Here is a 24061-nt window from a genome sequence, read left to right on the forward strand (position 1 = left end):
ATCCTATGTGCCAAGCAATGTGAGACACTGAGGATACAAAATGGCAGAAGCATGGTCCCCGCAGGAGACTCAAGCAAGGACCCTGGTCAGAAAACTCTTTAGAGAACAAGTGAGAGTTAGATGAAGAAGAGAAGGAAATAAGTCTAAAAAAGAAATCATGATATCTACAGGGAATTGCAAGTCATCTGGTAGAGCTGAAACACAGCCTGAAATTAGGAGGGGGCTTGGTGGGAAGGGAGCTTGGTGATGCGGGCCAGGTGGCTCACCATGGAGTCTGTGAAGACTCTTGGGCAGAGGAGTGATGGAATCCGATCTGCATTCTAGAATGTGCTCTGACAATAGGATGGAGAATGGTTGGAGCCAGGGAGACTAGAATCAAGAAGGACAGAAAGGAGGCCAACTCCTGCCTTAATGAAGGCAGTGGGAGGGAGAGAAGACAGCCTGAGAAATGGAAAGGAGGCAGACTCACAGAACTGATGCCTGAATGCCAGTGGGGACTGGAGGAGAAAGAACCAAGAGGGACACTCGCGTTTCTGGCTTGAGCACCAGGTGGTTCCACTAAAGGGGAAATGGAATACAAGAAAAGCAGCAAGTTTCAGGGGAATAGATGAGCAATTAAGTTTTAGACAGGATAAGTTAAGGTGCCTGGGGAAACCAGGTAGAGAGAAGTCCTAAATACATATGATTTAAAGTAGCACTACTTATAAAAGAAAATGTTCTATCTTTAAGTAATTAAGAAGTTTTTCTTTTGGGTTAAATCTAAACTTCCAACACGTTGTTTACCTACATGAAGTTGTACTTGTCAACATGCCCTTCCCCAAATGTATAAGACTTGCTTAGTCCTCCTAATCTGGCTTTCCACATCTTTACAGATAAGAACCATTGGTCACAGTTGCTCTGGTGGTTCTCAGGACACCCTGTGAAGGGAGGTCTTGGGATGTGAATGGGGCTTCCTTGGTGCCGGCCGACTCACGCACATGACCAGGCTTGTCTTTATAGTTTTATCAGTGATCCACTGCACTGTGCTGATGCTGAGAAGTCATCCTAATATCTCCCGAGATTGTAGGTACCTCAGAAGAAGAGCGACATCAGTCATCTCTCTGTTCCCCACAGTGCCCAGCTGAGCATGTACACACAGGACACGGCAAACAATGGCCGCCCAATGGAAGACCTGATGCCTTCAAAAACCCAAGGCTCAAAAACTTAAAGCAAAATTAACCCCCATTCATCCGCTCCTTCAATAAATATTTGGTGAACATACATTGTGCCCAAGCACCACCCAAGGTGCAAGGGATAAATGGGGAACAAAAGAGACAGTCTCTGCTCTCACAGAACAGGTCTAGGGCATGAATCAGGAACAAATGATCACTTTCCTCACTCCACACATAAAAATCAACTCCAGGTGTGGTTTTCAGCACCACAACACTTGTGAGTGCCACAACAGGGATACCTAGGACTATGGGGTCCTCCAATAATTTTGGAGGAGTGGGAAATGGCATCTACACTGACTCTCCTGGTGGGGAAGAGGAGCCAAGTGAAGACTGGGCTTGGGGAAGGAAGAGTGAGCAGGGAAGTACGTTCCAGGCTGAGGGACTAGCATATGCAAAGGTCTAGAGGCAAAAAAGCTTAGATGGTCCTCACAGGAAATGAAAGTATGGTAGTTCAGTTTGACGGGTGAATAGACTGGAGAACACTGCTATGCTTCCAAAAGGATGAAAACTAGAATCTAAAACCAATTCTTTGTCATCTATCTCTCTGTCTCTCATGTGAACCTCAGAACACAGAAAGTTATGTGAATGACTGTTTTCTCCTTTTTCCCAAGGATGGAACAGAACAAGTACCATTCTAGAAACACAGGAGAGAAATTAAGTCATTATATAAGATGGATGCCTCAGGACATTAGGGCTTAATTCTTTCCAGGAACCAGTCTAAAAGGCATAGATAGGCAATGGTTATCTAATAAAGGGATGAATCTCAGTGTTGTCACTGTGTGACCTTGGGCAAGTTATTGAACTTCCTGGGCTTCTGATGGGGATAATAAACAGAACCTGTCTTAGCAGATTGATCTAAGGATTAAGTGCATTAATACATTTAAAAAAGCCTAAGACAGTGCTTGGCCCATAGTAAATACTCAATAAAGGGTAGTTATTATTCATTCTAACCCTGCCTCTTCTCCGTATATTCTTAAGTGATCCTGTTTAAAGCCTCCAGTCCTGTTTCACTCCATGGATGATGGATGACAGATCAGAAAGGGCACCATCAATTCTCATCGAGCTAACCATGCTATCACTCATTTGACCAACATTTATTGACCACTCACTACATTCTAGTCATTGTGCCCGGCACAAGAGATAAATGATGAATTCAGGACAAGACACTGTTCCTATTCATGTCTGACAGGGAAGACAGGTAAATGGATAACGAAAATGCAACCTGGTAAATGCTAAGAGAACAGAGTGCGGTGGGACAATGACTCGGGCCTGGGGTCCGGGGGGTGAGGGGCTTCTCTGAGGAGACGCTGTCTGAGCTAGGTCTTGAAAGCCAGGCAGTAGCTGGCCCTTGGTGAAGGGGCTGAAGGAAGGAAGGTCACGCCAGCCAGAGGGAACAGCATGTCTGCCGCTTGGGTCCAAGCTGTTGCAGAGTGAAGGAATGTTCTTTGCACTTTTCTGGGATCTGACAAGCAGCATAATTATCCTATCTGCAGTACTGAATGTTCAATGCAGCACTGAATACGCAGCTTCGGCCCCACGCGTGCGATAGTTTGGACTCTCCACAGTTGATGAGGAACCAGGTTGCTGAGGCACTGATTCTGAGCAGTCACGCATCCCATAACAATACCTGCCAGGGTTCTAAGAAGCCACGACCAGTGGGATGAGTCTCAAGTTTATTTTTCTCATTACAGTATTTCCTTTTCTGATACCTGAGTGCACATAAAGCCTTTCAGGCTTTGCACTCATATTACTTAAAGGCCTTTTTGTTAGGGTGTGTAATTTTTCCTCAATAGACTGCCCAAAAACAGAATAGCTCCTGGTTCTGATGAAACTTTCATTTAAACCCATCTCCTTCCACCTGCCAAAGTGTTCCAACTGCTCCACCGACACCACTACAGCTCCTCACCTCACATCAGCCTAGTGAAGAAGAGGGAGGCTCAGAGGCACACGCTCATCTGGCAGACAGAGAAAGAGAAGTGGAGGAAGTGTGAAAGGTGATTTGAGGGAGAGGAAAGGCAGGAAGGAGCACAAATCTGGACTCCACGGCGTGTAAGCACCTGCTCCGCAGGCCTCGTCCTCAAGATGCCCTTCAAGCAGAGGCGCTAATGGTGGTGAATCTGGAAGTAAGATGCTTCTTGCTTTGTAGCTGTGCGCTCCCATTACTTTACAGGCTGCAGTGCTATTTCAGATATACACTCGTGTCTGTATCAAAGATAGATGTGTATGAACTTTATAAACAGGACTAAGTGCTGTCAGCTTGTTATTTTTTGTAGGGGCTGAATTTATGAGCTTTACCCAGAGTAAAGTGCTTGTAATTTATCAACCTGGAATGTTTTAAGTAAATAGCACTAAGCACTTACCCTCCACAGCAGGAACGTAGCTGGAATGCAGGACTTTTCTGTTGTAGGAAGTAACTGGCCCCAATAACCTACAGGGCTGATTGGGGTCTATTAACTGGGGAAGCATTATGAATAACGTTCATGAGAGTCATCTTACACTTGGCCACGCATAGACTCACAACCCTATAACTATGATTTGTTTTCCGCTTTCACAGTCTTCACGTTGCATTTCTCCCATTGTTTCCTTTGGGCCAGGCAGCCATCGGCAATTGAAGCCCTCTCATTTGCTGATACGACTGTGTAGGGTGAGTAGGAAACCAGCCACATGAAGAGAAAAGGCCACGGCTAAGAAAAGAACAACTTCCCTGAAGAAAAAGAACCGAATTTGGCTTCCGTATGTGAAATGCCTTAGAACACACAGAGAAACTTCAGCTTTACGGGGAAGACTCAAATCTGGAAAAACGTACCAGAGAGGCAGTATTCCGTTTCACTGAGGTCTGGGGGACAAGATAATCAGTCACATAAGGAATGCTGTTTGACTGGCTGCCTCTCCACAGAAAATGAAAGAGAACCAACGAACCCAGCATTTGCTTATCAGGGTTTCTTCTAATTAGCTCACAAGCCGCACTAGCATTTACCACAGAAATTGTCGAAAGGTTAGCTCCCTTTCAGATAGCGCAACAGAAGGAAGTGCGCCTCCCCAGGCTCAGGACATGTGCTGCGTGCTTACTCTTATCTCAGAAATGGAAACCCAAGGGTGATTGCGATTTCCCCTCTCAATGTTTATCCCTAACTGACTTTTGCAGTCGTGGCTGGCCTACAAGAACCTACTTATAGAAGACTCGAGAATTTAAGATGCTAACGGACCAGATCCAAACCTAAGTATAACTTTTATTTGTCTGTTTTGAAAAAAATAGATGCCAAATACCTCAATTTACAAGATAAACACAATGGAAAGGGTTATAAAAATGATTCTCCTGTGCAGCAAATGAATAATGAGAGTTCCATTAAAATCTATTCTGGTTAATCAAAGAGGACAAAAAGTGCAATAAGGCCAGCGTAAAACCGACACTCCCCACCTCAGGGTGTGGTATCATCGCACCACACAAGCAGGTTCTCGTGTCTCATGAACTTAAAACTCCAAAACTATCATGCCATTTCCTGTCACAATTAAAGGATGCACCACTCCTACTCAGCTGCTATTTCTCAACATAAGGGGAAAAGGGGATCCTCCAAATAGAAACAGGATTCTAGCAAAAAAAGAGATTCATTTCTCTGCTCTACTCATCATGACCCCTACATCCCTCATCTAAATCTGGGCAAAATCTCAGAAACCTGAAACGTCTTCTTCGCAAAAAAAATCCCAAATCCAATTTCTTGCCCTGTCAGTTTCTGCCATAATCTACCACAGCAAGTAATTTTCCTCTCCCAGTCTTCCAACCATCTCTGTTAGTATGCCAAATCTATGTATCTATTTATTTTTATTTATTTATTTTTTTGACGAAGATTAGCCCTGAGCTAACATCTGCCACCAATCCTCCTCTTTTTGCTGAGGAAGACTGGCCCTGAGCTAACATCCGTGCCAGTCTTCCTCCACTTTATATGTGGGACGCCTGCCACAGCATGGCTCACCAATGGTGCCATGTCCATACCAGGGATCCGAACCGGCGAACCCCAGGCCGCCCAAGCGGAACATGCGCACTTAACCACTGCGCCACCAGGCGGCCCCTGCTGAATCTATTTAAATTATTGGTTTCAAGGCCCTTCACCAATTCTCTCCTTCAACCAGCTGCCCTGCCTTGTTACAACCCAGCCTGCGCCCTCCCAAGTCAGCAAACCTACGTGCTTCCATTTATCCATAACCAGACCTTTCTAAGATCCATTCCTTTATCCCATGGCCGTCCCCACCCCGGTACTATACCAGGTACATGAGTCAGTATGTACTTTACATACACGGAAAAATGAGCTGTCTGTCTTTCCCCAAGATTCCTGTCTTTCCTCCAGTTCCGCAGATCACAAACTCCTTGAAGGTAAGGGTTACTAAACACACACATACACACACTTTATTTTTATTTTTTATTTTTTTGAGGAAGATTAGCTCTGAGCTAACATGTACCACCAATCCTCTTTTTGCTGAGGAAGACTGGCCCTGAGCTAACACCCGGGCCCATCTTCCTCTATTTTATATGTAGGACGTCTGCCACAGCATGGCTTGACAACTGGTGCGTAAGTCTGCACCCGAGATCCGAACTGGTGAACCCTGGGCCGCCAAAGCGGAACTTGTGAATTTACCCACTGCACCACCAGTCCCAAGCACACTTTAATTCTCCCACAACCCACACCAGTCCTACACAATATGTGGCCACTCCATAAATGCTTGTGGTTGGCTCATGATGTTGATGATAATGATGATGATAACTAGATGAGGCTTCTGAGTAGAAGAGCTTTCTAAGTAGTGATTGTAATGAAGCAAGAATTTATGACACTCCTTATTAAAATTCTAATTGCATAAGTGGGCCTTAAGGTATATATTTTCCCCCTTTGGTGACACATAGTGATTTCCTCTCTCTAAAGATACCTTGGCAAGGAAATCTAAATCTCAAAGAACCAACCAAGAAAAATTTCCAGAGAACAAAAGAATCTAGTAAGAAACAAATCATAGCACCTTGCGAAGCCACAAAATGGAGATTTTGAACTCCAGTAAGTCTTTCAAAACAAAATGAATTATAATTTTTTTGGCAGGCGGGAGTCATATGTGTGCAGCTTCTGGCATGTTTCTGCTGAAGTGGAGAGAGGTCACGGCAGCAGGAATGAACCCAGAGAGGGGATCTGTGTCCTAAACTATCCCCCTCTAGCACACAGAAGCCAAAACCTCGGGTGAGCCACACAGCTCCACTGGGCCTCAATTTCTTCATTCGTCAATCTCTTATGCCCCTTGCAATGCCGAGATTTTATGATGCTATGAGAAAAAGATGAGGCACTTCCAAGTCAGCTGACAGATGACAAAGCAAAAAGAAACAATACAGTGTGGTGCTATAAAAGCAATACAATCCCACAAAAGCAAAGAAGACCATTGCTGTCTTTGGAATTTGGTTCACAACATGAGGGCAATCACGGCCTTGTCGAATAGCTATAAAACACCCAAACCCGCTGTGTTGGGAACATCACTTAACCTCTCTGGGTTTCAGTTTCCACAACCGTCAAGTGGTCTTTCACGATTAACACCCTCTGAGTCTAGACCTTGAGACAGTTTTGCAGAAACCATGTAGGACTTTTTTCATTGCTATAATAATTTTCTTTTAACCCTTTAACATCCCAGTCCGTATCTTAAAATCAATTTCAGGAGTGTAAATGACACTTAACATTTAAGTTATGTGTGCTTTCTACATTCTTTTCCCTTACTCAGGTTCTGCTATTGCTATCGTGTTCCTTACTCCTGATAATCAAGAGGTGACTGTGTAACAATGAGCTCTCTAATGTAACAAAAACGGGAATCATAAGGCTGCTGAAAAATAGGAGCTTTTAGCACCTAGCGCACTGTTGATATTCAGCAATTATCAATGGTTACAAATGCTTGAAATACTGAGAATAAAAATTCTGCAGAGAGCTACAAATAGGAAACAATAGTAAATTCAGTGCAGACAGACACTAAGCTAAATTTCAAATGTCTAAACATGAGGTAAAACTAGCAGACTATGAAATAACAATCCATGACTAAGTATTATCCAACCGAGTAATTCATCGTGTCCTGGCCATTGCAAAAGCTGTAGTTTGTATTTAAAAGTGCATTCCCTCAAAAAAGTTCTCAGCATAACAGAGCTAGAGCATAATCCATTCATGCAAACCGGCTCACGGAGAACCCAGACCCTAGCCCAGAAAGAAATTTTAAACATTCTGTTTCTAGCTCAACCTTTTGATTAAGTTTCACAGTCATCAATGATAAGGACACTGACTTTAACAGATTGGAAGGTACAGAATGAGTGGGTAGGACTAGCAAAAATTTCTGCAGATGGATGAGAACTACTGTGGACTGAAGACTTTTTTTTAACATATTTGAGGCTGATTTAATCTCAAATCAACATGAGTAGGATGCTAGATATATACACTGTTGGCGGATTTAAAACCATAGATCAGATAAGTTTAGTAATTACTCTGGGCTTCAGTTTTGAGTTTAATCTGAAAGCCAAATTATCAAAACTACTAAAAATTGGAGACTAAAACTGGCAAGGTGGGTGGGAAAGCCATAAGTAAAGTAACTCACTAATAGAAAGTTTTTGTGAATTTTCCAAAGCTAGGTCCAGATTTGGCAAGAAACAAAAAGAACTGTAGTGAGAGCTGGAAGAAGAAAAAGGCCCGATGCCTTTACAAACGATGTGCTCTGACCCCACCTAGCGGTGCTGGAGTGATTCCTAAACTGGGACAAGCACCTTGAGTCTCAGCATCAGTGACTGAAGATTTGATTAAAGATTTTTTTCCCCCGAAGTCAGTATTAGTTTGGTAATAAATATTTACATGCTAAAAATGTACTAAAACGTGGATTTAGAATCTAAATTAGACAAAGCACAGACAAGAGGATAGAACACATCATCCTGTAACAAACCAGAGAAGCCTCATCACCAGCTGGCTAAAAAGATTAGCAGCTCTGAGAAAACTCAATTCTGCATTTTTAAGACCTCAAATGCTTTAACTTCTGAAATTAAAAATAAACAAGCACCCAAAATGTTCTTGGACAAGAATGCAAAACTAGCATGAATAATTGGAGAAGTCATTCAAAACAAAGGAAAGAGAAGCATTTCAAAATGACACATTGGGGACAAAAGAATGGAGAATAATTAACTATTGACAGAAATCAGAAAAGAATCCTGTTATCACAGTGGACATCAAGCTAAATAGAGATCAATTATATAGCACGCTACAAAAAAGAAGATCCTTCAACATGGAATAAGACATAAGGTAAAGTTCATTATGTTTAGACTATTTATAGTCTAAAGAGTCTACAATTACAAAGGCATGGATAACCTGAAGAAGGTTCAAAGAAAATGAAGGGGAAGATTAAAGGACAAAATTGGCAGTGCCTCTAGTGTGAGACTTTTCCTCTTTGTTCCCAGACTCCCAACTCATGACAGCATAAGAAGCTAACATTTACCAAGCCCTTACTGTGGTCAGGCCCTGGGCTAGGTGCCCATAAAGGTCCATCTCATTCATGCCTTAAAACAATCCTATAAGAAAAATACTATTATTCTCCTCATTTTACAGACATGGCAACTGAAGTTTCTAGAGGTAAGTCCAAGGAGGACAAGTGGCAGTGGGAGGGCTTTACCCACGCCAATTTACCCCTTCTCTCAGGACGCCCGCTCTTGTTCCCTCAGCAATATTCTTTCTGTCCTCTAGAAGATTCTCTCACACCTACATGCTCAAATCCTGAGAGGACTTCCTACCTAAGAAGGAAATATGAAAGAGGGAGTTGTGCAATGAGCTGCTTCTGCCCAGATCACCCGAAAAAGGATGTTAAAGCTGAGGGCCTTTGAAATCAAATTCTTCTCCCTCATTTTTCAGATAAAGAACTGAGGCCTGGAGGGAAGAAGAGACGCACCCAGGGTCACACAGAGGAGCTCTGCCTAGAAGCCAGGTGTTCAAACACCAGTTCAGGGCTCTCAATGGTTTTACACAAGTAACACTCTGACTGTGCACCGGGACCGGATACAGTAAGGTATGCTGACCTCCTGAGCCCAACTTTGGCCAGGCTTGACCCAAGAACCGCCTCCTGCTTGGCTGGCCTTCGGGCTCTAGGACTGGCTTTGGACCTTGGTACCTCCTGAATCTTGGCCCTAGGAGTTCTGCTCATTCTTGGTCACAGAAGACCCTGATCCCTGGCCTCGTCCTCCTGGTGCCCCGGCCTTCGGATTCACCGGACCCTTCCATCTGCCTAGTTTTGTCCCAGCCCCCAGCTAGTTCAGGTTTCAGTGTGACACCTGGCCCAAAGCAGTTGTCTTCTAATTGGGCTCCTTTATTCCAACCTCTCCCCAGCCCCATCCCCAAACATTGCAAATCACTCTGCATGCCGACCATTTTAAACCACTCTCCTAGTAAAAATCTCAAAGCTCTCATTGCATCTGATGAATACAAACTCCTTAATCTGGCCTTCCAGGGCCTCCAATATGTGGCCTGAACCTACCAGTTCAAACACTTCTCTCCCTTATCCCTCCTCAAACCACAGGATTCCCATCCACTGCCTTTGCTCGAGCCACATCCACTGACCCACGGACAGGAACGTTCCTCCCCCTGCATCTGTGGACACAACCTGCCTTCAAAGCCAGGGCAGGCAGCGGGGGTGCTTCCCATTCACCCCACTGCACGGTGATTCCTCCTTCCCTGTCAACAGCAACACACCCTCAATTTGATATATATAGACTCCCTTGTGTTGTCTTTTCATGTGTGTCCCGTTTCTCTAACTAGATATGAGCACCATGGAAAGCTGAGACTTTCCCTCTTAATATCTTTCTGTGCATCCAACACCTCAAATACTGGCTGCTCCAAAACTGACTGCAGAGGGGAGGGGGGATGGAGAGGGAGGTGGAAAAGTTAGATAACTAACTTTCCAATGTACATGAAAGGGTCTCAGAATAGACAGGCTAACCAATTGCTATCTGTGTGGAACACCAAGTATTATGAGAAGACACCAGGTTGAATATAGAGAAGAACATTCTGACCATAAAGCATGTTAAATATGCAACTAGAAAACGCTTAACTGTTACAAAATAAGTTTCATTTTAGGTCAAAGGAAGGAATTCCAAGTAGACCATCCAAGTGAAAAGGATTCACTTACGGAAAAATGTCCATTTGATTCAAAAAGACAAACCAGCCATCGAAGCAATATAGCAGGGGTTATCAGTCATAGCATGCATCAGCCAAAAATTTAAGCCCACCGGCAAGTTCACAAAATGGTTCTGAAATGGTTCTCTTACACCAAACGCAATAAAATAATGCCATAGACAAACAGTTGTTGAGTTAGGAAGTTCTTGGAAAGATCTCGTAATTCTACTTTCTTTTTCCTGTTTACCAAATACTTAAGTTCTCTCCAGGTCTCTAACTTTTTCTCTCCCATTTTCTACTTGAAGCTTCCTATTTGGGTAGCATAGTATAGTAGAAGGCTGGCCCGGCAGGCAGGTGACCTGGGTTCGAATCTCAGCCCTATCACTTAGTAGCTGTGTGGCAGTCTCGGGCACAAAGAGGAGGGAACACCTGGGCAGAGCCTAGAAGGAGAATGAGAACATCTATGCCAGCAGACAAATGAGAAAGGCATTCCAGGTAAAGGGAACAGACTATGCCAAGGTGCAAGACTCTGAAGAGAGCTTGGCACTTTCAGGAAAGAGCAACCAGGACAATAGGTCCAGAGCAAAGAGGGCTATGTGAGGAAGGGCAGGAGGCTGGGAAAGGGAGCCAAATGATGAGGCCCTGCACTTACTTCCCTTTACATAACGACCTTCAAATGGAACTTACCTTGGGCCAGGTGCTATTCTTTTTTTTTTTTTGAGGAAGAATAGCCCTGAGCTAACTACTGCCAATCCTCCTCTTTTTGCTGAGGAAGACTGGCCCTGAGCTAATATCCACACCCATCTTCCTCTACTTTATATGTGGGATGCCTACCACAGCACGGCTTTTGCCAAGCGGTGCCACGTCCGCACCCGGGATCCGAACCAGCGAACCCCGGGCCACCGAGAAGCAGAACATGCGCACTTAACCACTGTACCACTGGGCCGGCCCCAGGTGCTAGTCTAAGTATTTTACCAACAATAACTCAATTTTAATCCCTGTAACAACCCTATGCAGGAAGAATTATCACAATGCTCATTTTACAGATGAGGAAACAGAGGCACTGGAGAGGGTGAGGGAACTTGTCTAAGGTCGCTCAGCTGGTTAGGGGCAGAGCTGGGGATTGGGCTCCCGCTCGTAACCTCCAGGCTGGGCTGCCTCAGAGAAAACTGGAGCTTGAGCTAAGACCTACTCGACTTACTAGAAAGCCCCACTGCGAGGTTCAAATAAGCAAATAAGCAACTGGTCATTACTGAGTTTGACAGTGTGCCCATCTATTCTCCCGTTACCTACCCATCCCTGCCCTCCCCTCTTTCCGAATAGACAGTGGCTCCACTGGGACTTTAAGCAGCCTATTTGCCCTGTCTGAGCCTCCATTTCCCTGTCTGAAGATGAAGCCAACGACAGCACACCTCCTAAGCAGGTCTTGATCACTGCTAGGTTGTGTTCACTGCCTGGCCCACGTGAGTACTCAGTAACTATCTGTTGAATGAAGAAATAAATGAGTCTCCATTGTATCAAATGAGACAGTGCGTTTAAAGCCTTCAGCATGGTACCTGGCACACAGTAACTGCTATTCCCTAGCTCTTCCTCCCACAAAAGAGCAGCCATGGGGTCCAGGGGACGGCAGTACTAGTCAGCATATGCCCTGCTTCCTTCTTCACCAGCATGAGTGCATTCATCATGCACCCTTGACTGTCCACGTCCTAGATCTGTGGCACCCACGCCATCCACAGGCACTGCTTAAACCCCATGGGCGAGCCCAACGATAAGGCAGAAACGATCTTTTTTCTGAAGTAAGAAAAAAGTTCCTCAGTGCCCTCATATAGAGTACTATTTTTTTTTTTTTTTTGAGGAAGATTAGCCCTGAGCTAACTGCTACCAATCCTCCTCTATTTTTGCTGAGGAAGACTGGCCCTGAGCTAACATCCGTGCCCATCTTTCTGTACTTTATATGTGAGACACCTGCCATGGCATGGCTTGCCAAGCAGTGCGTAAATACGCACCCAGGATCCAAACCCATGAACCCCGGGTCACCAAAGCAGAACATGTGAACTTAACTGCTACGCCACCGGACTGGCCCCCACAGTACTATTACTATATACAACTAAGCAGTGAAATAGCCACCATTGCCCTTCTGGAGTTTACATCCTAGAAGGGAATCATTTGCCCAAATCTTGAAGTGTCTATGATTTAACATCTCACTGAAAAATACCAAATTTGTTCTTTCTATTTTCCCCTTTGGAGAGTTCCTTCTGTCATGGACGACTCTATGTCCACTTGTATGTTGGAATGATCCGTAACATTGCTATTTAATCCAATCATAATCCCACTTGGATATGTGAAAACATTTGGGATGCCAACCTACGGGAGAAGGGGGCTTTGTTTTCAACATAAGATAGTATTAGAATCTTTCACAACTCAATTTTGAGAAATTTTTCATATCTGGCTCTTCTTACTGATAGATTGAATTATTAGAGCAAAATTCCAGTCTAGATAAGAAATAACATAACCGTTTAGCCTCCTGGCAAATTACTTTCAGCACCCACTTTCTCAAAATGACAAATATCAAAGCCTTCAAGTGGAAAAATCCTCCAAAGCATCAAGCCAATTGTGCAATGCAGCAAGCAGTGCAAGGAGAATTTTTTCCCCCTCTCTGCAGCAAAAAAGCCTGAACTTATTAGCATAAGGTAATATGATTCATATGTTAACTACCACTGGTTCTGAAATTGAGTCCCTCTTAGAAAGCCACCTACATTTGACCTCGATAAAGCCAAGAATTCCTCAAGTACCATCTCTCTTCTTTTTTTCAAAATGCATCTGCCATCTGCTTGCATTAGCACCTTGCTCAGTTAATGTACAATATAAAAATAGGGTAAGAGAGAGACTAATCGCCTCTCAGAGTTTGCTCTATCTTCTTAAATCCAACTACTGTTGCTGTCAAAAACTATTTGAATATTGTTTACAAACAGGTATTTTACTGGAAATTTGAGGTTCAGTGAGATACAACAGCTTGACAAATCACAACAGGGCAGTGCCCTGGGTGACCCAAGCCTCCTACTTTAGGCCAATTAGTCCATTCCTTTCTGCCCAGCACTATGCATTTCATGAATCTTTATAACAACCTTCCAGGGTCAGTAATATTAGTTCTATTTTATTGATGTGGAAACTGAGGTCCAGAGAACTTAAGTATCCCATCTAAGCTTTAAGTAGTTTAGCTGGGATTCAAGCCCAGGTCTGTCTTATTTCAAAGCACATGCACTTTCTACTACTGCTTTACGACTCAGTGTGGTCCCTGGACCAGCAGCATCGGCATCACTTGAGAGTGTGTTAGAAATGCAGAATTCTCAGTCCTACCACAGATCTGCAGAATCAGAATTCCCACTTTATCAAGATCCTCAGGTCATTTATGTGTGAAGTGTGACAGACTCTACACCATAACATTCTGCCTCTCTGAATACTGCTACTATTACCCCTTTCTATAGATCTGTGGTTCTCTATGGGGAGAAGGCGGGGGGCGAGGGCAGAGAAAGGAGAGGGGAGGGTGTTCCCCCCACCCAGGGACACTTGACAATGTCTGAAGACATTTTTGCTTGTCACAACTGGGGTGGGGTCAGGGGTGCATCTAGTGACATTCCACCATATTGACATACCACATTTTGTTTATCCATCCATTACCTGAAGGACAGTTGGGCTGTTTGCACCTTTTGTCTATTATGAATAATGCTGCTATAAACACTTGTGTACAAGTTTCTCTGTAGACACACGTTTTCATTTCTCTTGAGTAGATACTTATGAGTGGAACTGCTGGGTCATATGCTAACTCTAATGTTTAACTATTTGGGGAACTGCCAGACTGTTTTCCAAAGTGGCTGCACCATTTTACATACCACCAGCAGTGTACAAGGATTCCAATTTCTCCACATTCTCACCAACACTTGTTATTATATGTTTTTTTTATTCTAGTCATCTTAGTGGTTGGCTCCCACTGTGGTAAAGTGGTATTTCATTGTTTTATTTATTTATTTATGGTGAGGAAGATTGGCCCTGAGCTAACATCTGTTGCCAATCTTCCTCTTTTTGCTTGAGAAAGATTGTCACTGAGCTAACATCTGTGCCAATCTTCCTCTATTTTGTATGTGGGATGCCACCACAGCATGGCTTGATGGCTTATTGGCCATTTCTATATATTCCTTGGAGAAATCTCTATTCAAATCCTTTGCCCATTTTTTAATTGGGTTACTTGCTTGTTTATTACTGAGCTATAAGAGTTCTGCATAGAGGCCAGCCCTGTGGCCAAGTGGTTAAGTTTGCGCACTTTGCTTCAGCGGCCCAGGGTTTCACTAGTTCAGATCCTGGGGGTGAACATGGCACTGCTCATCAAGCCATGCTGAGGCAGTGTCCCACATAGCACAACCAGAAGGACCTACAACTAGAATATACAACTATGTACTGGGGGGCTTTGGGGAGAAGAAGAAGAAGAAAAACAAAGGAAGACTGGCAACAGATGTTAGCTCAGGTGCCAATCTTTAAAAAAAAAAAGAGTTCTTCATATATTTTAGATATAAGATCCTTATCAGGGGCCAGCCCCGTGGCCGAGTGGTTAAGTTCCAATGTTCCACTTCGGTGGCCCAGGATTTCGCCAGTTTGGATTCTGGGTGCAGACGTGGCACCGCTCATCAGGTCACGTCACATGCCACAACTAGAAGCACCCACAACTAAAATGTACAACTATGTACTGGGAGGATTTGGGGAGAAAAAGTAGTTTTAAAAAAAAAGATCCTTATCAGATACATGATTTGCTAATATTTTTTCTTTTCATTTTTTCATTTTTTTATTTTTTTTGAGGAAGATTAGCCCTGAGCTAACTACCGCCAATCCTCCTCTTTTTGCTGAGGTATACTGGCCCTGAGCTAACATCTGTGCCCATCCTCCTCCACTTTATATGTGGGATGCCTACCACAGCATGGCTTTTGCCAAGCGGTGCCATGTCCGCACCCAGGATCCAAACCAGCGAACCCCAGGAAACCGAGAAACAGAACGTGTGAACTTAACCACTGCACCACCGGGGCGGCCCCTTTTCATTTTTTTGGTGTCCTTCAAACTACAAAAGTTTTTAATCCTGATGAAGTTGAGTTTATCTATTTTTTCTTTTATTGTTCATCTTTTGGTGTCATATCTAAGAATCTTATGCCAAATCCAAAGTCATGAAGATTTATCCCTATGTTTTCTTCTAAGAGTGGTATAGTTTTTGTTCTTACATTTAGGTCTTTGATCTATTTTGAGTTAATTTGTGTGTGTGAAGTGAAGGGTTCAACTTCACTCTTTTGCATGTGGCTACCCAGTTGTCTCAGCACTATTTGTTGAACAGACTATTCATGCCCCCAATGAATGGTCTTAGCATCCTTGTCAAAAATCAGTTAACCAGGGGGTCAGCCCAGTGGCGTAATGGTTAAGTTTGTCCAGTCCACTTCAGAGGCCTGGGGTTCACCTGTTTGGATCCTGGACATGGACCTACACACCATCCATCAAGCCACGCTGTGGTGGCGTCCCACATGAAGGAATAAGAAGGACATACAACTAGGGATACAACTATGTACTGGGGCTTTGGGGAGGGAAAAAAAGAGGAAGATTGGCAACAGATGTTAGCTCCAGGCCAATCTTCAAAAAAGAAAAATCAGTTAACCAAAGATATATGGGTTTATTTCTGGACTCTCAATTCTATTCCATGGATCTATATGTCTGTCTTCATGCCAGTACCACATTATCTCGACTATGGTGGTTTTGTATTAAGTTTTGAAATCAGGAAGGGTGAGTCTTCTCATTTTGTCCTTTCAAGATTGTTTTAGCTATCTGGGTCCCTTGCAATTTCATATGAATTTTAGAATCAGCTTGTCAATTTCTACAAACAAGTAAGTTGGGATTCTGATAGGGATTGCATTGAATGTGTAGAGCAATGTGGGGAATATTGCTTTTTTAACAATGTTAAGTCTTATGATCCATACACAAGGAATATTTTTCCATTTATTTAGATCACCTTTAATTTCTTTCAACGTTTCACAATTTTCACAGTATAAGTTTTTCACTTCTTTTGTTAAATTTATTCCTAAGTATTTTATACTTTTTGATACTATCATAAATAGAATTTTCTTAACTTCACTTTCAGATTGTTCATTGCATGTATATAGAATCACAATCAATTTTTATATATTGATCTTGTATCCTACAACCTTGCTGAACTTGTTTATTAGTTCCAATAGATTTTTAGTGGGTTCTTTAAAGTTTGTATATAATATCATGTTATCTGTGAATAGAGGTATTTTTACTCCTTCCTTTCTAACATGTATGTCTTTATTTCATTTTCTTCCCTGACTGTCCTGGCTGGAACCTCCAGTACAATGTTGAATAGAAATGGCATGAGTGGACATCCTTCTCTTGTTCCTGATCTTAGGGGGTAAGCATCCAGTCTTTCACCACTAAGTATGGTATCAGCTGTGGGTTTTTCACAGATGCTCTTTATCAGGTTCAGGAAGTTCCCTTCTATTCCTATTTTGTTGAGTGTTTTTCATCATGAAATGCTTCTGGATTTTGTCAAGTGCTTCTTCTCCATCTACTGAGATGATCATGGATTTTGTTTTTATTCTATGGATATGACATAATACATTAACTGATTTTCAGATGTTAAACCAACCTTGCATTCCTGGACTAAATCCTACTGGATTATGGCATATAATTCTTTTTACATGTTGGATTCAGTTTGCTAGTATTTTTGCTTCCATATTCATAAGAGATATTGGTCTCTAGTTTTCTTTTCTTGTCTGGTTTTGGTATCAGGGTAATGCTGGCCTCTTAAAATGAGTTGGGAAGTGGTCCCTCCCCTCCTCCTCCCTTCCTTTTTTGGAAGAGTTTGTGAAGAATTGTTCTTGAAATGTGTGGTAGAATTCAATGGTGAAGCTATCTGGGCCTCTAGTGAGTAGAGAGAACCTGGGCTTTTCATTGTGGGTAGTATTCTTACTTCTAATTTACTCTCTTCACTAGTTATAGGTCTATTCAGATCGCCTCTTTTTTTGAGTCAATTTTAGTAGTTCATGTCTTTCTAGGAATTAGTCCATCTCATTTAAGTTTTCTAATTATTTGGTGTACAACTGCCACTTTACTTTTTGTTTTCCATGTGTTTCATGTCTTTTTTCTCTCTTCCTCCTTTACTACTTGCTTTTGCCTTAAGTGAATATTTTCTAATGAAGCATTTAAATTTAATGATTTTTTTCCACTATATTTTTAAGGGTTTTTTTTAGTGGTTTCTTTAGGGTTTACCATATAATCCCGACTTATCAGAATCAGCTTCAGATTTATACTAGCTTAATTCCAGCGATATGTAGAAATGTTACTCCTATATACCTCTATTCCCTTCCCCCTTTTTTGTAGTAGTATTATTATATATACGACATCTATTAAAGTTACAAACTTAACAATACATTGTTATAGTTATTACTTTACCATCTACAGTCATTTCCTTAGCCCTTTACAGCTGTGCTCCCACCCACCTCCTCTGTACTGTTATTGGCAAGTATATTACATTTCTATATGTTATAGGCCCAACACTATACCATATACATATTATTTTATAAATTTTCTTTTTAAATCAGCTAAGAGAAGAAAGAAGAAAAATATGCACTTACACTGTCTTTTATAATTATATAATAACCTTTACCAGTGCTCTTTGTTTTTTTAGTGTGGATTTGAATTACTACCTGAGGTCACTTACTTCTAGCCTGAAGAACTTCATTTAGTATTTCTTGTAAGGTAGGTCTTTGAGCAACAAAATCTTTCAGTTTGTCTAGGAAAGTCTTTACTTCACCTTCATTTCTGAAATGTCCTTTCCATTCATAACTAGCTGTCCTGGATATAGGATTCTTAGTTGATAAGATTTTCTTTGGGCACTCTGAATATGTTATTCAATATGTTACTGAATATGTTCCACCTCTGGCCTCCAGTTTCTGCTGAGAAGTCAGCTGTTAATCTTATTGGTATTCCCTTTTATAAGTGTCAAGTCATTTTTCTCTTGCTACTTTCAAGATTTTCTCTTTGCCTTTGACTTTCAGCATTTTTACTATGATAAGTCTGTTTGTGAATCTCTTTGTGTTTATCCTCCTGGGAGCTCACTAAGCCTCCTGAATGTATAAGCCACTGTTTTTCAATAAATTTAGGAAGTTTCAGACATTATTTTTTGAATATTTTTCCTCTCTCCTCTCCTTCTGGTATTCCCATTACAAATGTTGGTGCACTTAATAATCTCCCACAATTCTGAGGCTCTGTACCTTTTCTTCATTCTTTTTTCTCTCTACTCTTCAGCTTGCATAATCTATATCAATCTATCTTCAAGTACACTAAGTCTTTCTTCTGCCAGTTTGAATCTACTTGACCCCTCTACTGAATTTTTCATTTCAGTCATTGTACTTTTTTTTTTTTTTTTTTTAAAGAAGATTAGCCCTGAGCTAACATCCATGCCCATCTTCCTCTATTTTATACGTGGGACGCCTAGCACAGCATGGCTTTTGCCAAGTGGTGCCATGTCCGCACCTGGGATCTGAACCGGTGAACCCCGGGCTGCCGAGAAGTGGAACCTGCACACTTAACCACTGCACCACCGGGCCGGCCCCTCAGTCATTGCACTTTCTGACTCCAGAATTTTAATTTGGTTTTTGTTTTTTTGGAGGAAGATTAGCCCTGAGCTAACATCTGCCACCAATCCTCCTCTTTTTTTGCTGAGGAAGACTAGCCCTAAGCTAATAACCATGCCCATCTTCCTCTAATTTATATGTGGAATGCTTGCCACAGCATGGCTTGACAAGCAGCGCATAGGTCCCCACCCAGAATCCAAACCCGCGAACCCTGGGCCACCAACACGGAACGTGCAAATTTAACCACTACACCACTGGGCTGGCCCCTAATTTGGTTCGTTTTTATATTTCCTATCTCTTTATTGATATTCTCTATTTGATGCAAAAATATCATTATATATTCCTTTACTTTTTTAATGCTTTCCTTTAGTTCTGAGAACATATTTATAATGTATACTTTGAAACCTTTTTGTTAAATCTGACATCTGGTGCCTCTCACAAGCAATATCTGCTGCTAGATTTTCCCATTATATGGAACATACTTCCCTGTTCCTTAGCATGCCTCATAATTTTTCACTGGAAACTAGACATTTTAGATAGTATATTATAGCAACTCTGGGGACTGGTCCCCTCCTCTCCAGGGCTTGTTATTACTATTTGCTTGTGTCTCTGCTTAGTGACTGGCTAGATTGTTTCAGTGAAATCAATTTCCTCATTCAGTGTTAAGGCCTATGATGTTGCTCCTCAGAGAGGTACATCTTTGGGTATGCCCACAGTCACCTTGGATGACAGTGTGTTTTAGTAGGGCTCTCTTCTTCTTTCCCTAATCATACCTAGCTGTTAAACTCCACTCATTGTGATATATTGTTCTATTATTTTCAACAATGCCCTGGGTATAACTTGCTCTACAAAGTAATCCAATCAAAAAGTAGTTCTGGGGCCGGCCCATTGGCACAGCAGTTAAGTGCACACATTCTGCTTCAGCGGCTGGGGGTTCGACGGTTCGGATCCGGGGTGCAGACATGGCACCACGTGGTAAGCCATGCTGTGGTAGGCATCCCACATATAAAAGTAGAGGATGGGGCCAGCCCGGTGGCTGAGTGGTTAAGTTCTCGAGCTCTGCTTCAGCAGCCCAGGGTTTTGCCAGTTCGGATCCTGGGCACGGACATGGCACCACTCATCTGGCCATGCTGAGGTTGCGTCCTGCATGCCACAACCAGAAGGACCCACAACTAAAAATATACAACTATGTAACAGACGACTTGGAGGAGAAAAAGGAAAAAAAAGAAAATCTTTAAAAAAAGAAAAAGATCTTTAAATAAATAAATAATAAAGCAGAGGAAGATGGGCATGGATGTTAGCTCAGGGCCAGTCTTCCTCAGCAAAAAGAGGAGGATTGGCAGCTGATGTTAGCTCAGGGCTAATCTTCCTCAAAAACAAAACAAAACAAAAAAGGTAGTTCTTTTGAGGAAACAGTTTCTGAGATTAGTGTGTGCTATTTGTTCTGACCCCAAGAGGGCTCTTCCCAGCTGTCCTATTCCAAGATTCTCTCCTGCAAACTAGTTGGCCTACAGTCTAGGCTGCTTTCTTTGTTAAATCCACAACTCTCTCCCCAGTTGCCTTTCACCAAAACCTCCACAGTTCTTGAGTACCCTTAGGCACAAACTTCTCTGCTCTGTTGCAAATGAAGAGACTAGAAACTAAGGGTTTTAAAGCCTGCTTCTCCCTCCAGGCAAAACCTCTGAGCTCTTGGGGGATGGGGGATGGGGGACACACTAAACCGAAGTCTTCTCAGTTTGCCTGTCCTAGCTGGAACTACTATCTCAGAAACTGAGGTTGGGGACAAGAACAATTGAGAACACAGTATTCTCAGTGTGCCACACCCAGCGTACAGCCCCCATTCCATAAGAAGGAGCTGGCTGGAAGACGGAAGTCCCATCTTTCAACCACTCATCTGGGACCTAGCCTCAGCAACAAGTAGGCTTGGGCAGGCTGAGAAGCTCTGAAGTCCTGCTCCTCCTGGGAAGAAAGCCATCTGACTGGGAGCTGGGAGTAGAGGCAGCGCTGTGTTCTGGGTTACAGCAGTCAGAGTGGAATTTCCACTTTGCTGAGCTGGGAGCAGGGAGGGTGGTAGTGGTCTTGGTTCAAATACCACAAACTCTCACCTTTCTTACCAAATTTTGATAGATTTTCTTGAAAAGATATTTCTTCACTTGATGTTTTCTCTTAGGATCATTTCCAGAGGGTTTAAATTGCTGTTTTTTTAAAAATAATTTTACCAGTTTCACAGGGGACCAGGTCAGTGGAGCACCTCACACTGTCATGACAGAAACATGACCTAAGGCTGCTTTTGTGCTACAATGGTAGAGCTGAAGAGGCGAGAAGTTGCAACTGAGACCCTATGGCCTAAGAGGTGAAAATATTTATTATGTGGCCCTTTACAGAAAAAGTTTGCCAACCCCTGACTTAAGTCACTGCTGCCCATGCTACAGACCACACTCTGAGTAGCAAGGACCTAAATTACATGAGAGGCAGTACTGTACTGGCTAAGAGCTTGATTCAAAAACCTCACTTCACTGTTTACTAGATATATGGTTTTGGGGTATCTACTTTTTTTTTCCCCTAAAGATTGGCACCTGAGCTAACAATTGTTGCAATCTTTTTTTTTTTTCCTGCTTTTTTCTCCCAAATCCCCCTAGTACATAGTTGTATATTTTAGTTGTGGGTCCTTCTAGTTGTGGCATGTGGCAGCTGCCTCAACGTGGCCTACTGAGCAATGCCACGTCCGCGTCCAGGATCTGAACCCTGGGCAGCCAAAGCGGAGTGGGCGAACTTAACCACTTGGCCACGGGGTCGGCCCCATAGGGTACCTACTTCTTTGGGTTGTTGTTGAGAATTAAATGTATGAATGTAGGGCACTTAGAAAGTATTCAATACCTGGTAACTATTATCACCGTGATGGAAACTGTACGTAAAGTTTAAGACACCACCTCATTCCTCAAACTGTTTTTTTCTCCAGAAAATTTAAGTTTTGGAAAAGAGAAACAAGTCTACACTTTCCAATAAAAGGAGATGCAACTTTTAACACCAGGGATATATAATATTATCTAATGAAGTCAAAACTCTATAGAGCTGGACCTGAACCTGCCACGGAAAACTAGAATTCGCTACCACCGATTCTTCCAGCCTCTTGCAGTAACAATGAATGAAAACCTTCAGGAAGTGCTTCCAAACCCAAAAGCCCTACTGAAAAAAGCAGCAATTATCTTCAACATGAGCATTTGGGCCTAGATGGCTCCTTCTGGTTCTGGCCATCTCTACCTAATATCTACCTCAAGCTTCCACCTCGACTGTCACCGGGGCAAGGGCGCCCGGGTCGCTGCCCGACCCGCACCAGGGCCCGGCGAGGGAATTCTGGGCTCCCCTTCGCCGCGGCCCGTCGGGGCTGCCGGCCGGTTACCTCGCAATTGAACTCCATCTCGGCGTCCATGGTGACGATCCGCACGGTGAACGTCTTGGGCTGCTTCCTCTTGAGCGAGCTGAAGCTCATGCGGGAAGCGATGGCCCCGGCCATGGCGCGGGGCTCAGGCTCGGGACCCTCGCGCCCCGAAGCCTGCGCTCTGGGCCTGTTAGCCCCCCTGAAGGAGCCGCACAGGCCTCAGGGCCACCATGGTGGCCGGCCGGCCGGCCTGGGAGCTGTCTGGGCGGCGCGGGCCCCCAGCGGCCAGCATGGGCCGCGAGGACCCTGCCCCGGGAGCGGAAAGGAGAGTTGGGGGGCGGGCCCTGACGGCCCCGGGCAGGGAACGCGGGCGGGCACGGACGGGGTGGGCACGGCCCGGCACTCCGGTACTCAGGCCGAGGACGCTGGGGACGCCCGGGCACCGGCCCCTAGACAGCGGCGGACCAGACCCCGCGCGCCTCTCAGCGGCCGACCGAGGTCTCGGGGCCGCGCTACAGCCGGGCGCGCACGTGCGCGCGTGGCTGTCACCGTCCTCACTCCGCGCACCCGCGGGAAGCGTCCCCTCCCCGCAGCCCCGGGCCTGCTCCCCGCCCCGCCCTCAGGCCCCCCAGATCTCTACACACAGCTCAACCTAACGGGCGACCTCCGCCCAGACGCCGCGGTTGGCTAAGAACTCCGAGGGAGGCGGGACTTTCCCTGTTCCGTCCCGCCTTCTTCAGAACGACTTCACCAATTGGAAGTTCTGCCACAAGTGGAGATGTGGGCATGGGCTCAGCGCTGAGTGGCTATAGCGGCAGTCACTCCGAACGCTTTTGTTCGTAGGGGTACGCCTACTCTAGCAAGACTGGTTGAGGTGGCGAAGCCCGGCGCGCCTTTCCCGGGAAACCACGTAGAAACTGGTCCCGGGGCGGGGGAGTCAGCGCCTTTGGACCAAGTACGCGTCGAGTGTGGCGCCCCAGAGCATCGTGTTTCGTACGCCCGGCGGATAATTCTGTTTGGCATTTAATTAATTACATATACTGACCTCTATGTTTCTTAAACTTTTAAATCACTTGTGGAGGTCGATTAGGTTGCCGGCACTCTCCCCCGGATATCTTCTCCTTCTCTACAGGAGAAGTATGATTATCAAGGGAGGCGGGTAATAATTGTACCGACCTCGTGGGGTTGTTGAGGAGTTTAAACGAGTTAATATACATACAGCTTTAGAACAGTGGCTGGCACGTACTAGGCTGAATCCTATGAAATTGCTGTTTTGGAGATGAAAAACAGTCGAAAAATGAAAGCATTTTTCATTTTGTAGTCTATGATTTATATTTTAGAGCCATAAAAGTGCATTTATTTTTTAAATGCCATCAAAGGTTATAACGTGCATGTGATGGGGGGGGTTATAACTTTCTGTACTTAGAAAATTATATTTTGAAATAATTGTACAGAGACTATTTCATGCGTTTTAGCTGAACGGTAAGCACTCCATGAGTGTTAACCATCGTTAGCATCGCCCCCACTCTACAGCTGAAGAAACAGGCTCAGAGTGACAGAGCCACTTGCTGCCCATCACCCCGATGATGAGAGGTAAAGCTGGCACTGAACCCAGGTTTATCGCACTCGGTATTACCA

General features: G+C 43.8%; 1 protein-coding gene and 1 long non-coding RNA gene across 7 annotated transcripts in view; one reads left to right on the forward strand and one right to left on the reverse strand.

Annotated features, from left to right (window-relative positions):
- Positions 1 to 23331, reverse strand: part of NF2 (NF2, moesin-ezrin-radixin like (MERLIN) tumor suppressor) — a 74645-nt gene extending 51314 nt beyond the window's left edge. For all 5 annotated transcript variants that reach the window (XM_001498860.7, XM_005612454.4, XM_070275293.1 and 2 more), the window contains exon 1: positions 22445 to 23331. In XM_001498860.7, the coding sequence (XP_001498910.1) occupies positions 22445 to 22558 (114 nt within the window). In that variant the 5' untranslated portion in view covers positions 22559 to 23331. The remainder of the gene's footprint in view (positions 1 to 22444) is intronic.
- Positions 346 to 10549, forward strand: LOC138925323 (uncharacterized). 2 transcript variants are annotated; one of them, XR_011441301.1, is made up of 5 exons: positions 346 to 549; positions 2190 to 2409; positions 7842 to 8503; positions 9107 to 9260; positions 10325 to 10549. It is a non-coding gene; the product is annotated as an uncharacterized lncRNA (long non-coding RNA). The 2 variants fall into 2 exon arrangements; XR_011441302.1 differs by lacking the exons at positions 7842 to 8503; positions 9107 to 9260; positions 10325 to 10549 and having other exon boundaries at positions 365 to 549; positions 2190 to 4111.
- Positions 23332 to 24061: the final 730 nt, after the last annotated feature.

This window comes from Equus caballus, chromosome 8 (assembly GCF_041296265.1).
Source record: "Equus caballus isolate H_3958 breed thoroughbred chromosome 8, TB-T2T, whole genome shotgun sequence".
Taxonomy (NCBI): domain Eukaryota; kingdom Metazoa; phylum Chordata; class Mammalia; order Perissodactyla; family Equidae; genus Equus; species Equus caballus.